Here is a 15,729-nt window from a genome sequence, read left to right on the forward strand (position 1 = left end):
GCACCGTCATTGCGCCGCCGGCACCTGCAAGGCGACTAATTCCTCCTGAGCACCAGAGGGCGCAGTGCGTTCAGGTTCCTCCGCCCTGGGAGGAGCTGTTGCCAAGGGGGCGGTCTGGTCCTCCGGCCTGACGGGGGCAGTGTACAGGGGGTCTGCGCATTTCGGTGGAGCCGCAGCGTCCTGTTACCGTTACCGGATGGTGAGGTCTGTAGTGTTGAGCGGGTCACTGTTGGGCTATTGCTGTTTCTCTGCCGGTTGATCTTCTGAGCGGAGCCGGACTCCTGGGAAGTGTCAGGCCATGGCGGAGCGGAGTGGCGATGACAGCCGGGAATGGAGCGAGCTTCAGCTGAGGAAATACACCTTCCCGACCAAGGACATCCCCAGGATGTCTCACAGCGACCCGCGGGTCGAGGCGCTAATAGACAATGAGGTAAAGATGGGCAGAGGGCAGGGTGAGGGGACTGGGAGGTGAGTGTCTGTGAAGCACTGTCTGTCCCGGAGAGGGAAACACAGTCTGTCCCGGGGAGAGGGAAACACAGTCTGTCCCGGAGAGGGAAACACAGTCTGTCCCGGGGAGAGGGAAACACAGTCTGTCCCGGGGAGAGGGAAACACAGTCTGTCCCGGGGAGAGGGAAACACAGTCTGTCCCGGGGAGAGGGAAACACAGTCTGTCCCGGGGAGAGGGAAACACAGTCTGTCCCGGGGAGAGGGAAACACAGTCTGTCCCGGGGAGAGGGAAACACAGTCTGTCCCGGGGGAGAGGGAAACACAGTCTGTCCGGGGGAGAGGGAAACACAGTCTGTCCCGGGGAGAGGGAAACACAGTCTGTCCCGGGGAGAGGGAAACACAGTCTGTCCGGGGGAGAGGGAAACACAGTCTGTCCCGGGGAGAGGGAAACACAGTCTGTCCCGGGGAGAGGGAAACACAGTCTGTCCCGGGGAGAGGGAAACACAGTCTGTCCCGGGGAGAGGGAAACACAGTCTGTCCCGGGGAGAGGGAAACACAGTCTGTCCCGGGGGAGAGGGAAACACAGTCTGTCCGGGGGAGAGGGAAACACAGTCTGTCCCGGGGAGAGGGAAACACAGTCTGTCCCGGGGAGAGGGAAACACAGTCTGTCCGGGGGAGAGGGAAACACAGTCTGTCCCGGGGAGAGGGAAACACAGTCTGTCCCGGGGGAGAGGGAAACACAGTCTGTCCCGGGGAGAGGGAAACACAGTCTGTCCCGGGGAGAGGGAAACACAGTCTGTCCCGGGGAGAGGGAAACACAGTCTGTCCGGGGGAGAGGGAAACACAGTCTGTCCGGGGGAGAGGGAAACACAGTCTGTCCCGGGGAGAGGGAAACACAGTCTGTCCCGGGGAGAGGGAAACACAGTCTGTCCGGGGGAGAGGGAAACACAGTCTGTCCCGGAGAGGGAAACACAGTCTGTCCCGGAGAGGGAAACACAGTCTGTCCCGGGGAGAGGGAAACACAGTCTGTCCCGGGGAGAGGGAAACACAGTCTGTCCGGGGGAGAGGGAAACACAGTCTGTCCGGGGGAGAGGGAAACACAGTCTGTCCGGGGGAGAGGGAAACACAGTCTGTCCCGGGGAGAGGGAAACACAGTCTGTCCCGGGGAGAGGGAAACACAGTCTGTCCCGGGGAGAGGGAAACACAGTCTGTCCCGGGGAGAGGGAAACACAGTCTGTCCGGGGGAGAGGGAAACACAGTCTGTCCGGGGGAGAGGGAAACACAGTCTGTCCCGGGGAGAGGGAAACACAGTCTGTCCCGGGGAGAGGGAAACACAGTCTGTCCCGGGGAGAGGGAAACACAGTCTGTCCCGGGGAGAGGGAAACACAGTCTGTCCCGGGGAGAGGGAAACACAGTCTGTCCCGGGGAGAGGGAAACACAGTCTGTCCGGGGGAGAGGGAAACACAGTCTGTCCCGGGGAGAGGGAAACACAGTCTGTCCCGGGGGAGAGGGAAACACAGTCTGTCCCGGGGGAGAGGGAAACACAGTCTGTCCCGGGGGAGAGGGAAACACAGTCTGTCCGGGGGAGAGGGAAACACAGTCTGTCCCGGGGAGAGGGAAACACAGTCTGTCCCGGGGAGAGGGAAACACAGTCTGTCCCGGGGAGAGGGAAACACAGTCTGTCCCGGGGAGAGGGAAACACAGTCTGTCCCGGGGAGAGGGAAACACAGTCTGTCCCGGGGAGAGGGAAACACAGTCTGTCCCGGGGAGAGGGAAACACAGTCTGTCCCGGGGAGAGGGAAACACAGTCTGTCCCGGGGAGAGGGAAACACAGTCTGTCCCGGGGAGAGGGAAACACAGTCTGTCCCGGGGAGAGGGAAACACAGTCTGTCCCGGGGAGAGGGAAACACAGTCTGTCCCGGGGAGAGGGAAACACGGTCTGTCCCGGGGAGAGGGAAACACGGTCTGTCCCGGGGAGAGGGAAACACGGTCTGTCCGGGGGAGAGGGAAACACGGTCTGTCCGGGGGAGAGGGAAACACGGTCTGTCCGGGGGAGAGGGAAACGCGGTCTGTCCCGGAGAGGGAAACGCGGTCCGTCCGGGGGAGAGGGAAACGCGGTCCGTCCGGGGGAGAGGGAAACGCGGTCCGTCCGGGGGAGAGGGAAACGCGGTCCGTCCGGGGGAGAGGGAAACGCGGTCCGTCCGGGGGAGAGGGAAACGCGGTCCGTCCGGGGGAGAGGGAAACGCGGTCCGTCCGGGGGAGAGGGAAACGCGGTCCGTCCGGGGGAGAGGGAAACGCGGTCCGTCCGGGGGAGAGGGAAACGCGGTCCGTCCGGGGGAGAGGGAAACGCGGTCCGTCCGGGGGAGAGGGAAACGCGGTCCGTCCGGGGGAGAGGGAAACGCGGTCCGTCCGGGGGAGAGGGAAACGCGGTCCGTCCGGGGGAGAGGGAAACGCGGTCCGTCCGGGGGAGAGGGAAACGCGGTCCGTCCGGGGGAGAGGGAAACGCGGTCCGTCCGGGGGAGAGGGAAACGCGGTCCGTCCGGGGGAGAGGGAAACGCGGTCCGTCCGGGGGAGAGGGAAACGCGGTCCGTCCGGGGGAGAGGGAAACGCGGTCCGTCCGGGGGAGAGGGAAACGCGGCCCGTCCGGGGGAGAGGGAAACGCGGCCCGTCCGGGGGAGAGGGAAACGCGGCCCGTCCGGGGGAGAGGGAAACGCGGCCCGTCCGGGGGAGAGGGAAACGCGGCCCGTCCCGGGGAGAGGGAAACGCGGCCCGTCCCGGGGAGAGGGAAACGCGGCCCGTCCCGGGGAGAGGGAAACGCGGCCCGTCCCGGGGAGAGGGAAACGCGGCCCGTCCCAGACGGGGCGGCACAGCCTGCCCCGGAGAGCGTAGCACGGCGCACAGTCTGCCCTGGAGGTGGGGGAGGCACAGCGCACAGTCTGCCCTGGAGGTGGGGGAGGCACAGCGCACAGTCTGCCCTGGAGGTGGGGGAGGCACAGCGCACAGTCTGCCCTGGAGGTGGGGGAGGCACAGCGCACAGTCTGCCCTGGAGGTGGGGGAGGCACAGCGCACAGTCTGCCCTGGAGGTGGGGGAGGCACAGCGCACAGTCTGCCCTGGAGGTGGGGGAGGCACAGCGCACAGTCTGCCCTGGAGGTGGGGGAGGCACAGCGCACAGTCTGCCCTGGAGGTGGGGGAGGCACAGCACAGACTGTCCCATTGGTGGAATTTTTTTTAATTCTTTCATGGGATGTGCACGTTGCTGGCTAGGCCATCATTTATTGCCCATCCCTAATTGCCCTTGAGAAGGTGGTGGTGAGCCGCCGCCTTGAACTGCTGCAGTCCATGTGGTGTAAGTACACCACTGTGCTGTTGGGGAGTGAGTTCCAGGATTTTGACGCAGCAACAGTGAAGGAACAGCGATATAGTTCCAAGTCAGGATGGTGTGTCACTTGGAGGGGAACCTGCAGGTGGTGGTGTTCCCATGCATTTGCTGCCCTTGTCCTTCTAGGTGGTAAAGGTCGTGGGTTTGGAAGGTGCTGTTGAAGGAGCCTTTGTGAGTTGCTGCAGTGCATCTTGTAGATACTACTCACTGCTGCAACTGTGTTGGTGGTGGGGGAGTGAATGTTGAAGGTGGTGGATGGGGTGCCAATGAAGTGGACTGCTTTGTCCTGGATGGCGTTGAGCTTCTTGAGTGTTTTTGGGTTACATTTATCCAGACAAGTGGGGAGTATTCCATCACACTCCTGACTTGTGCCTTGGTGGACAGGCATCGGGGAGTCAGGAGTTATTCGCTGCAGAATTCCCATCCTTTGACCTGCTTTTTGCAGCCACAGTATTTATGTGGCTGGCCCAATTCAGTTTTGGTCAATGGTAACCCCTAGGATATTGATGGGGGAGTCAGCGATCATAATGCCATTGAATGTCAAGGGGAGATGGTTAGATTCTCTCGTTGGGGATGGTTATTGCCTGGCACTTATGTGACATGAATGTTACTTGCGTAAGTACAGCACTGTCTGTCCCAGAGGGGGAAATGTGGCACTGTCTCTGGGTGCTTGTTGTGTGAAAATTGTCGACCATGTTTTCTACATTACAACAGTGACTACACTGGGAGAAGTATTTCATTGACTCTTTGGGGCTTCCTGATATTATGAAAGATGCTATAAAAATGCAAATCTTTCCTTCAAAAAGATAATTCCATTTATCACAAACCAATCTGAAATGGTTTCAAGTACTTCACTTACAATGACTTTGAAAAACAATGTGTTAACAAGGCAAATGTGGCAGCCATTTTGCACACCGCAGGATCACACACAGAGCAATGAGCCGAATTGCCAGTCAATCTGTTTTTGGTGATAATAGAGGGAGAAATGCTGGCCACAACACTGACAATCCTTACTGATCATCTTCAAATGGTTCCCTTGAATCATCAGTGTTCACCTCAACCACCAGAAGAGTCACCTGGGGCCTTGCATTAATGTTTCATCCAAACAGGGACACCTTCTACAGTGCAGTGCTCCCGCAATACTTTGTTAGAATGGTAGCTCAGACGTGCTGAAATGATGGAATGGGGGCAGAGCAAGCAAATGATGTATTGCACAGCAAAGGGCAATGTTATTGGGAAATAGCATGCAACAGACAAGCAGCTGAAGAGAATGAAGAGGAATGGTCAGATTATGTACGCCAGAGGAAGAATTATTACCATACAGCAAGGTGTTAGAGGTCGGGTTTTATATGCCAGGTTATCCTCTGTATAATACAGTCTGCACACAAGCATACACTTGGGTGTCAAGAACATGGTAGTATCCATACACAGACTATCTTCTAGCAACTTAGGCATCATAGTATGATGAGATGGGGAGAGAATAAATTACCCATTACAAAGAGTCTTTAGTAAAAAGGGGGACAATGACTTTCCCTGGTTGCTCAGCTGTAATAATAGTCTCTTGTATGGCACTGAGCCAAGCCCCTGCTTCAGTATGTAGGTTGTGTTGAGTTAGTTGTTCTCAGCCATGGTAGAATAATTATCAACATTAACCTTGCAGCTCAGGTTTCCACTCTGGATTGCCATCCAACGGCCCCCTGCTACAAGGTGTGTGTGAGGGCGTGCGTGGCTAGGGCAAGATTGAATTCTGCTGTGAAGCCTCCTCACAAATGCGAATAGCCTTTAGAGACCATCAGATGAAGAATGCCCAGGGGTATGAGAAGCTGGAGCATTCGTGGAGACATTCCATGCAAATGGTAATGGAAGAGAAAGCAAGAAATTCATGGCCAAAGAGGCCAAATAGGAACTTGGAAGAAAAAGGTCTTTGGAGAAAGTCGTACATTAATGTACAGTGGAAAGGCTAATAGACTGGGAGAAATGTCAGTGAAGTTGTAAGTGAGGATAAGGGCGTGTATGTATCTCTCGCTGCGCGAGATGTGTCAGGCCACAGTAATGCAGGGAATTGATTAGAACGCACTGTAACATTAGTGAATTGTTTACAGCTGACATCAGTCTAAGAAGGTGATGAGGCAGCTTGATGAAATGCAAGCAGTGTGCCAGAGGAACGTAGTCAATATCCAGGCAGGATGTGAGTGTGGGACTTGAATTTACTGCATCACATATAGACGTTCTGTCACTCAACCAGTCTCAGTGCTTTAGTTATGGGGTACAGAGTACACGGAAGGGATTTAAGTTTCTTTACTTTTGAACTGATTAGTCACTAACGTACTGTCATTTCATGCTAAATATTAAGTGATTGATCAAATATTTGGCTTATGTTGAACTGCTGATAAACCTGTCCTACGTTAACCATTTTGGCAACAGTACTGGAAAATTCCACTCATCTCAAAGCAAGTGATATGTTCTCCACCTCCTGTGAACTGATAACAGAAAGGGATTATGCAGTTTTAGCAGTCGCCGCCCCGTGTTTATCTCTCGCTCTCCTAAACATCCCCACACCTTTGTCTCTGTTTACTAAAAAACCTCTTGGTCTGACACCATTCAGTTTACACTGTAGCTTCACAAGTAAATTTCTATGAGCTACATTTAAAGGAAAGCACCTTTCATGACCTTAGGGCGTCCCAAAGCACTTTACAACCCCAAATGCTTTTGAAGTGTAGTCATTATTGTAATATAGGAAAAGCGGCTGACAATTTGTACACAGCAAGCACCCGCCAACAACAATGAGATAATGACCAGATAATCTCTTGTGATTAACATAAATAATGTTGGTTGAGGGATGTAAATATTGGCCAGGAAACCATAGAAAAAATTCCCTGCACTTTTCCAAGTAACACCATGCAATGTTCTACATTCACTTGAGAGCAGACAGGGCCTCGGTTTAACGTTCATAGGAAAGGCAGTACCTCCGCGCTGGAGTGCCAGCCTAGATTTTGTGCTCAGGTCTTCGTCATGGGTCTTGAACCCATAACATCCTGGCTTGGAGCTAGAGTGCTACCAACTGAGCTACAACTGACGCCAGTTGTAACATTTTGCTTCGCATAGTGCCGCAGTGAGGGGTCTCTTCCTATTCCCCCTCCGCAAAATCCCCATCTCCCTCTGACTTCATTCATTAGTAGTACGTTTGCCTCTGAGTCTGGTAGGTTGTGGGATCAAACGCTGCTCCAGAGACTCGAGAAAATAATCTAGATCAGTGCAGTATTCAGAGAGTAGTGCAATGTCAGAGGTGCTCAATGAGATGTTAAACTGAGACCCCATAAAGAGCAGGGCCACTAATTTACGATGACTTAATATATTTAATCCTGTTTTTAAGCAAACAGATTCTGGAATTTTTGCTCACATTTTTGGAATTGTGTTCTGCAGTTCCATCTGTTTAGAATTTGGTACATCGGTTTAAGTTAAATACTATTTTTAGTACATGGGGTGTCAGAAGTTTCACCAATCTTTTGGGATTTTGGGAATGCATTCCATGAAAACAGCAAATCTGTGGCCTTGTCCTTGAATGTTGGCAATACTGTCTCAGCCTCAACTCAATGGTAATACTCTTGGCTCCGAGGTCAGAAGATCCTGAGTTCAAACCCCCTTCACAGACTTGGCTACATAAAGTGGGTTTAACACTTCATTGCAGTACTGAGTTAGTGGTGCATTGTTGGAAGTTTCTGTTTTTGATTGAGGTTTTTAAACCAAGTCTGCACTCTCAGGTGAATGTAAAAGATCATAAGGCACAATTTGGAGAAGAGCGGGGAGCTTTTCCAGTGTGCTGACCAATATTTATCCCTCAACCAAGCCGACGAACACAGATCATCTGGTCATTTGTCTCATGGTTATTTGTAGGAGCTTGCTGTGTGCAACATGTTACCAAAGGTGATACGAGGAAAAGCTTTTTTACGCAGCATGTGGTTATGATCTGCAGTGCACTGCCTGAGACGGTAGTGGAGGCAGATTCAGTCGTGGCTTTCAGAAAGAATTGGATATGCGCCTGAAGAGAGAAAAATTGCAGGGCTACAAGGAAAGAGTGGGGGGAATGGGACTAGCTAAATTGCTCTTGCAGAGAGCTGGCATGGACTCGATAAGCTGAATGGCCTCCTCCTGTGCTGTAATCATCAGAAGTGGCTGGGAATAGGTTTGGGGCATCCTAAGGCGGTATAAAATGTTGTATATAAATGGAAGTTCTTTTTCTCGTATTAGATTAGATTAGAGATACAGCACTGAAACAGGCCCTTCGGCCCACCGAGTCTGTGCCGACCATCAACCACCCATTTATACTAATCCTACACTAATCCCATATTCCTACCAAACATCCCCACCTGTCCCTATATTTCCCTACCACCTACCTATACTAGTGACAATTTATAATGGTCAATTTACCTACCAACCTGCAAGTCTCTTGGCTTGTGGGAGGAAACCGGAGCACCCGGAGAAAACCTACGCAAACACAGGGAGAACTTGCAAACTCCACACAGGCAGTACCCAGAATCGAACCCAGGTCCCTGGAGCTGTGAGGCTGCAGTGCTAACCACTGCGCCACTGTGCCGCCCTAGGATTAACAAGAGCCAGAGCTGGCGATTTGCCCACCTGCCCCACTGAGTTTGGTCAGGGAGATTGAATGAATAAAACAATTGGAGTTTAGAAACAAAGGGCTCCCAGTAGCCTGGTGTAAATGCAATTCCTGGTGTCGTACTAAGACGCAACTGCTATGAATAAAAGCCCTAGAATTGTTCACCGAATTAGCTGATCTTAGCCAAGGGCTTATTGATAGAGTTGCCCACTCTCCAGGATTACAAAGACTATCCTGCATTGTTACAGGCATCCTGGGAGAAAATTCCTAGTGCCATTTTTTTTAAAAAGTGTTTTTTTCCATTTTCATCTATAAAATTATTAGAGATGGGAATGCAGATTGTTTGGAAGCGAGCGGTCATGTGATGAAACCTCCAGGGATAGGTTCAAATAGAGTTAGCTACCATCTATAGGGTATACTAATGGCTATGGTACCGGGACTAGCAACCCTAAGGTCAAGAGTTGCGATCCCACCATGACAAGTTCTGAAATTCAGTTCAGCACCAGAAAAAATGGCCATGGTTGTTCTAATCCAGAAAGCCAGTTGCTGAAGGATGATAGAATAAATCATAGAATGGTTACAGCACAAAAGGAGCCCATTTGGCCCATGTCGGTGCTGGCTCGCTGTAATAGCAACTCAGCTAGTCCCACTCCCCTGCCTTTTCCCCATAGCCCTGCAAATTTTTCGCTTCAGATATTTATCCAATTCTCTTTTGAAGGCTTCAACTAAATCTGCCTCCACCACACTGTCAAGCAGTGCATTCCAGATCCTAATCACTCACTGTGTAAAAAGGTTTTTCCTCATTTCATTGTTGGTTCTTTGGCCAGTCGCCTCAAATAAATGTCCTTTGGTTCTGGATCCTTTGGCCAGTGGGGAGTGTTTCTTCCTAGCTACTCTGTCCAGACCCCTCATGAATTTGAAAGCCTCTCTCAAATCTCCTCTTAATCTTCTCTTCTCCACGAAGAACAAACCCAGCTTCTTCAACCTATCCACGTAACTGAAGTTCCTCATCCCTGGGACCATTCTCTTGAATCTTTTCTGCACCCTCTCTAATGCCTTAACATCCTTCCTAAACTGAGGTGCCCAGAACTGGATGCAATGCTCCAGTTGAGGCCTAACTGGTTTATCATAACTTCCTTACTTTTATTCTCTATGTCCCTATTTATAAATCCCAGGATCCCATGTGCTTTATTGATCCACAGGTCCCTCTGCTCCTGCACCCCATTTAGAATTGTACCCTTTAATTAATATTGCCTCTCCTCGTTCTTCCTCCCAAAATGAGTCACTTCACATTTTTTACATTAAATTTCATCCGTCGCTTGCCCGCCCATTCCACCAGCCTCTCTATGTCCTCTTGAAATTTATCAGTATCCTCCTCACAGTTCATGGTACTTCCAAGATTTGTGTCATCTGCAAATTTTAAATTTGTGCCCTGTATACCCAAGTCTCGGTCATTAATACATATAAAGAAAAGCAGGGGTCCCATCACTGACCCCTGGGAACCTCCCTGTATACCTTCCTTCAGTCCAAAAAAACAACCATTCACAGTTACTCAGTTTCCTGTCACACAGCCAATTTCGTATCCATGCTGCTACTGTCCCTTTTATTTCATGGGTTTTAACTTTGCTGACATGCCTGTTTTTTTTTATTCATACATGGGATGTGGGTGACGCTGGCCAGACCAGCATTTATTGCCCATCCCTAATTGCCCTTGAGAAGGTGGTGGTGAGCTGCCTTCTTGAACCGCTGCAGTCCATTTGGGGTAGGTATACCCACAGTGCTGTTAGGAAGGGAGTTCCAGGATTTTGACCCAGCACCAGTGAAGGAACAGCGATATAGTACCAAGTCAGGATGGTGTGTGACTTGGAGGGGAACTTGCAGGTGGTGGTGTTCCCATGCACTTGCTGCCCTTGTCCTTCTAGTTGGTAGAGGTCGCGAGTTTGGAAGGTGCTGTCTAAGGAACCTTGGTGCATTGCTGCAGTGCATCGCTGCAGTGCATCTTGTAGATGGTACACACTGCTGCCACTGTGCGTCGGTGGTGGAAGGAGTGAATGTTTGTAGATGGGGTGCCAATCGAGCGGGCTGCTTTGTCCTGGATGGTGTCGAGCTTCTTGAGTGTTGTTGGAGCTGCACCCATCCAGGCAAGTGGAGAGTATTCCATCACACTCCTGACTTGTGCCTTGTAAATGGTGGACAGGCTTTGGGGAGTCAGGAGGTGAGTTACCCGCCTCAGGATTCCTAGCCTCTGACCATCTCTTGTAGCCACGGTATTTATATGGCTACTCCAGTTCAGTTTCTGGTCAATGGTAGCCCCTAGGATGTTGATAGTGGGGTTTCAGCGATGGTAATGCTGTTGAATGTCAAGGGGAGATGGTTATATTCTCTCTTGTTGGAGATGGTCATTGCCTGGCACTTGTGTGGTGCGAATGTTACTTGCCACTTATCACCCCAAGCCTGGATATTGTCCAGGTCTTGCTGCATTTCTACACGGACTGCTTCAGTATCTGAGGAGTCACGGTGCTGAACATTGTGCAATCATCAGCGAACATCCCCACTTCTGACCTTATGATTGAAGGAAGGTCATTGATGAAGCAGCTGAAGATGGTTGGGCCCAGGGCACTACCCTGAGGAACTCCTGCAGTGATGTCCTGGAGCTCAGATGATTGACCTCCAACAACCACAACCATCTTCCCTTGCGCTAGGTATGACTCAAGCCAGCGGAGGGTTTTCCCCCTGATTCCCATTGGCCTCAGTTTTGCTAGGGCTCCTTGATGTCATGCTCGTTCAAATGCTGCCTTGATGTCAAGGGCAGTCACTCTCACCTCACCTCTTGAATTCAGCTCTTTTGTCCATGTTTGAACCAAGGCTGTAATGAGGTCAGGAGCTGAGTGGCCCTGGCGGAACCCAAACTGAGCGTCACTGAGCAGGTTATTGCTAAGCAAATGCCGCTTGATGGCACTATTGATGATACCTTCCATCACTTTACTGATGATTGAGAGTAGGCTGATGGGGCGGTAATTGGCCTGGTTGGACTTGTCCTGCTTTTTGGGTACAGGACATACCTAGGCAATTTTCCACATTGCAGGGTAGATGTCAGTGTTGTAGCTGTACTGGAACAGCTTGGCTAGGGGCGCGGCGAGTTCTGGAGCACAGGTCTTCAGTACTGTTGCCGGAATATTGTCAGGGCCCATAGCTTTTGCAGTATCCAGTGCCTTCAGTCATTTCTTGATATCACGTGGAGTGAATCGAATTGGCTGAGGTTTGGCACCTGTGATGCTGGGGACTTCAGGAGGAGGCCGAGATGGATCATCAACTCGGCACTTCTGGCTGAAGATTGTTGCAAATTTTTTTTTTTTTTTCCAAAATATACTTTATTCATAAAAATCTGTAAAAATTACATTGCCAAACAGTTTCCAAACAGCACCAAAAATACAAACATTGCAAGGGAGATCAGTTTCCTTCAATACTGTCATGAGTTTCTTCCCAACCCTTCAGTTTCACAATTGTCATGTCAATTACAGTTTTACATTTACAGCAATTGAGAATATTAACGATACATTTCGAGGGGTTTCCCATTGATCCAGCCCCTCAGTCCAGCTTGGTGGGGGAACCTTACACTGTGGTCTTTCCCCATTGAGCCTTTGCTGCGGCTGCCCCAAGCTTTAGTGCGTCCCTCAGCACGTAGTCCTGGACCTTGGAATGTGCCAGTCTGCAACATTCGGTGGTGGACAACTCTTTGCGCTGGAAGACCAGCAAGTTTCGGGCAGACCAAAGGGCGTCTTTCACCGAATTGATAGTCCTCCAGCAGCAGTTGATGTTTGTCTCGGTGTGCGTCCCTGGGAACAGCCCGTAGAGCACAGACTCAAGATTGTTGCAAATGCTTCAGCCTTATCTTTCACACTGCTGTGCTGGGCTCCCACATCATTGAGGATGGGGATATTTATGGAGCCGCCTCCTCCAGTTAGTTGTTCAATTGTCCACCACCATTCACGGCTGGATGTGGCAGCACTGCAGAGCTTAGATCTGATCCGTTGGTTATGGGATCACTTAGCTCTGTCTATCCCATGCTGCTTACTCAATTTGGCACGCAGATAGTCCTGTGTTGTAGCTTCACCAGGTTGACACCTCATTTTGAAGTATGCCTGGTGCTGCTCCTGGCATGCCCTCCTGCACTCTTCATTAAACCAGGGTTGGTCTCCTGGCTTGATGGTAATGGTAGAGTGGGGGATATGCCAGGCCATGAGGTTACAGATTGTGGTTGAATACAATTCTGCTGCTGCTGATGGCCCACAGCGCCTCATGGATGCCCAGTTTTGCATTGTTCGATCTGTTCGAAATCTATGCCATTTAGCACGGTGATAATGCCACACAACACAGCGGAGGGTATGCTCGATGTGAAGGCGGGACTTCGTCTCCACAAGGACTGTGCGGTGGTCACTCCTACCAATACAGTCATGGACAGAAGCATCTGCAGCAGGCAGATTGGTGAGGACGAGGTCAAGTATGTTTTTCCCTCGTGTTGGTTCCCCCACCACCTGCCGCAGACCCAGTCTAGCAGCTATGTCCTTTAGGACACGACCAGCTCAGTCAGTAGTGGTGCTACCGAGCCACTCTTGGTGATGGACATTGAAGTCCCCCACCCAGAGTACATTTTGTGCCCTTGCCACCCTCAGTGCTTCCTCCAAGTGGTGTTCAACATGGAGGAGTACTGAGTCATCAGCTAAGAGAGGGCGGTAGGTGGTATTTAGTAGGAGGTTACCTTGCCAATGTTTGACCTGATGCCATGAGACTTCATGGGGTCCGGAGTTGATGTTGAGGACTCCCAGGGCAACTCCCTCCCGTATACCACTGTCTCGCCACCTCTGGTGGGTCTGTCCTGCCGGTGGGACAGGACATTCCCGGGGATGGTGATGGCAGTGTCTGGGACATTGTCTGTTTGGTATGATTCCATGAGTATGACTATGTCAGGCTGTTGCTTGACTAGTCTGTGGGACAGCTCTCCCAACTTTGGCACAAGCCCCCAGATGTTAGTCAGGAGGACTTTGCAGGGTCAACAGGGCTGGGTTTGCCGTTGTCATTTCTGGTGCCTAGGTCAATGCCGAGTGGTCGGTCCGGTTTCATTCCTTTTTATTGACTTCGTTGCGGTTAGGTACAACTGAGTGGCTTGCTAGGCCATTTCAGAGGGCATGTAAGAGTTAACCACATGTAGGCCAGACCAGGTAAGGACAGCAGATTTCCTTCCCTAAAGGACATTAGTGAATCAGATGGGTTTTTACAACCATCGACAATGGTTTCATGGCCATCATTAGATTAGCTTTTAATTCCAGATTAATTGAATTTAAATTCTACCTTCTGTTGTGGTGAGATTCGAACCCATGTCCCCAGGGAAATACCTTGGGTCTCTGGGTTACTAGTCCAGTGATAATACCACTACGCCACCGCCTACCCCTGTTACGTGGCACTTTATCAAATGCCTTTTAAAAGTCCATGTACACCACATCAACTGCTTAGCCTAATCAATCTTCTCTGTTACTTCATCAAAAAACTCTAGTTAAATAGTACTGGAGCCAATCGCTACTCAATTTTACATTTATTTACGGAGCATACACCTCCTAATGCAACCACACCACAGTTTCATTCTATGTCTCTTCATATGTGCTCGTGAAACCCCAATAAATATCCACCACCTGCATACAATTAAGCATGATTAATATGCAATTAAGAGCTATCCAATTATTAGTTTCAGTGTTGTGTGTTTGTGGCATTTGTGTCCGGATATATTCTCTCTGGAGATGTTTGGCCAAGTTTTTGTTTTTTAAGTGGCGAATGTAAATGTATAATCCTTTGCTTTTCTGACGTTCATGAGAGGGAAACAGGTGTTGCCGCAATGATTTACAACTGCATTTACACTCCAGATTTACTGTCAACGTAAAGCCTTTTCAGCTTTGCTTCCATGCTAAACTTATAAATAAATCAGACTCTAGCATAAAAGCTGACTCCAGAGCAAAGTGCCAGCAATTGATCCTATTCATTAATGATTTGGCTACTTGTGGAGATAGGAAGAGATCAGAAGGCACAAATTTGATACAACCGACAGTTTATTACTGAATAACGTTAACCCTGTGGCCACACTTCGCTCGTTATTCCAAGGCTGCGCCTTATGTGTCTTGAAGTAGAAAACACAGGCACTCTAGTTACAGGGATTCTGAAACTTTATAGTTTGCTGTGTATCCTTTGCAATGGCCTGTAATATTTATAATCCATCAGAGGGGGCTAGTCTTCCTCATTCTACCCCTGTTTTAGTTTAAGTGAACATTTAAGGTATGTAAACACTTTACATGATTACATTGTCATTTAACCGATCATTGCAACAGTTTTTGGCATGTAGCATTCCTTGGATCTGGGCATCAAATTAATAAATTTGGGTGATATGGCTTGTAATAGATTCTGGTAATGCACATTAGTCACTCCTCCACTGAATGTCAGTAAATGTGGCTCTTCTCTTTGGTTTGATCGAATCAGAACCTGAGAAGTTGTTTGATAATGAACAATGTCCTTGTCCCTTGCTGTTGGCATTAGGGTGCATCCGTGCAATAGCTAGAACATTGATGCCAGGCGGTTTTGCTTAGTTCACTGGACCACACTCGTCTTCGAGTCCGAAGGTTGTGAGTTGACATCCCACTCTGGGGTTTGAGCCCATAATCTCGCAGACAATCGGTGCAGTACTGAGGGAGTGCTGTCTTTTGGGTCAGATATTAAACTGAAGCCCCATCTGCTTGTTTAGGCAGATGTACAAGATCCCTTGCTGTTTTTCAGAGTAAAAGCAGAGAGTTTTCCTAGCGTTCTGGCCAACCTTTGTCATTGAACTAACATCAACAAAACTGACTGGTCATTTATCTCATTGAGGTGTGCAGATTAGCTGCTGTGTTCTATTCCATAATAACAGTGATTGCATTTCAGAAGTACTTTATTGCTTGTGAAAGTTCTATGGGTGTGAAAGGCGCTACAATAAATTGAAGTGTTTCTTGAACCTGGAGTCGGGTCTTGACCTGTCACGAAAGTGACCTGGACTGACACTCCCTGCAGGAATGTGTCTAGAGCACTTACTTTGGAGTCAGGTTTTACTTTAACGTTTGATTAAAACTGCACAGGTTTAGCATTGATGCAAAGTGGAACCTGCTTTAAGTCAACAGTAAATGTGTAGCACAAATCACTGTTGGAACACCTGTTTCCCTCATTATCTAGAAATGGTACCAAGAAGACCATCAACATGGGAAACAGTAC

At 50.0% G+C, this 15,729-nt stretch overlaps 1 protein-coding gene across 3 annotated transcripts in view; it reads left to right on the forward strand.

Annotated features, from left to right (window-relative positions):
• The first annotated feature begins 160 nt into the window (after positions 1 to 160).
• Positions 161 to 15,729, forward strand: part of hif1an (hypoxia inducible factor 1 subunit alpha inhibitor) — a 58,755-nt gene continuing 43,186 nt past the window's right edge. For all 3 annotated transcript variants that reach the window (XR_010970935.1, XM_068020746.1, XM_068020747.1), the window contains exon 1: positions 161 to 430. Coding sequence is in view for 2 of the 3 variants with exons in the window: in XM_068020746.1 (XP_067876847.1) it covers positions 299 to 430 (132 nt within the window). In the remaining variant the exon portion in view is untranslated. The remainder of the gene's footprint in view (positions 431 to 15,729) is intronic.

This window comes from Heterodontus francisci, chromosome 42, assembly GCF_036365525.1.
Source record: "Heterodontus francisci isolate sHetFra1 chromosome 42, sHetFra1.hap1, whole genome shotgun sequence".
NCBI classification, from domain to species: domain Eukaryota; kingdom Metazoa; phylum Chordata; class Chondrichthyes; order Heterodontiformes; family Heterodontidae; genus Heterodontus; species Heterodontus francisci.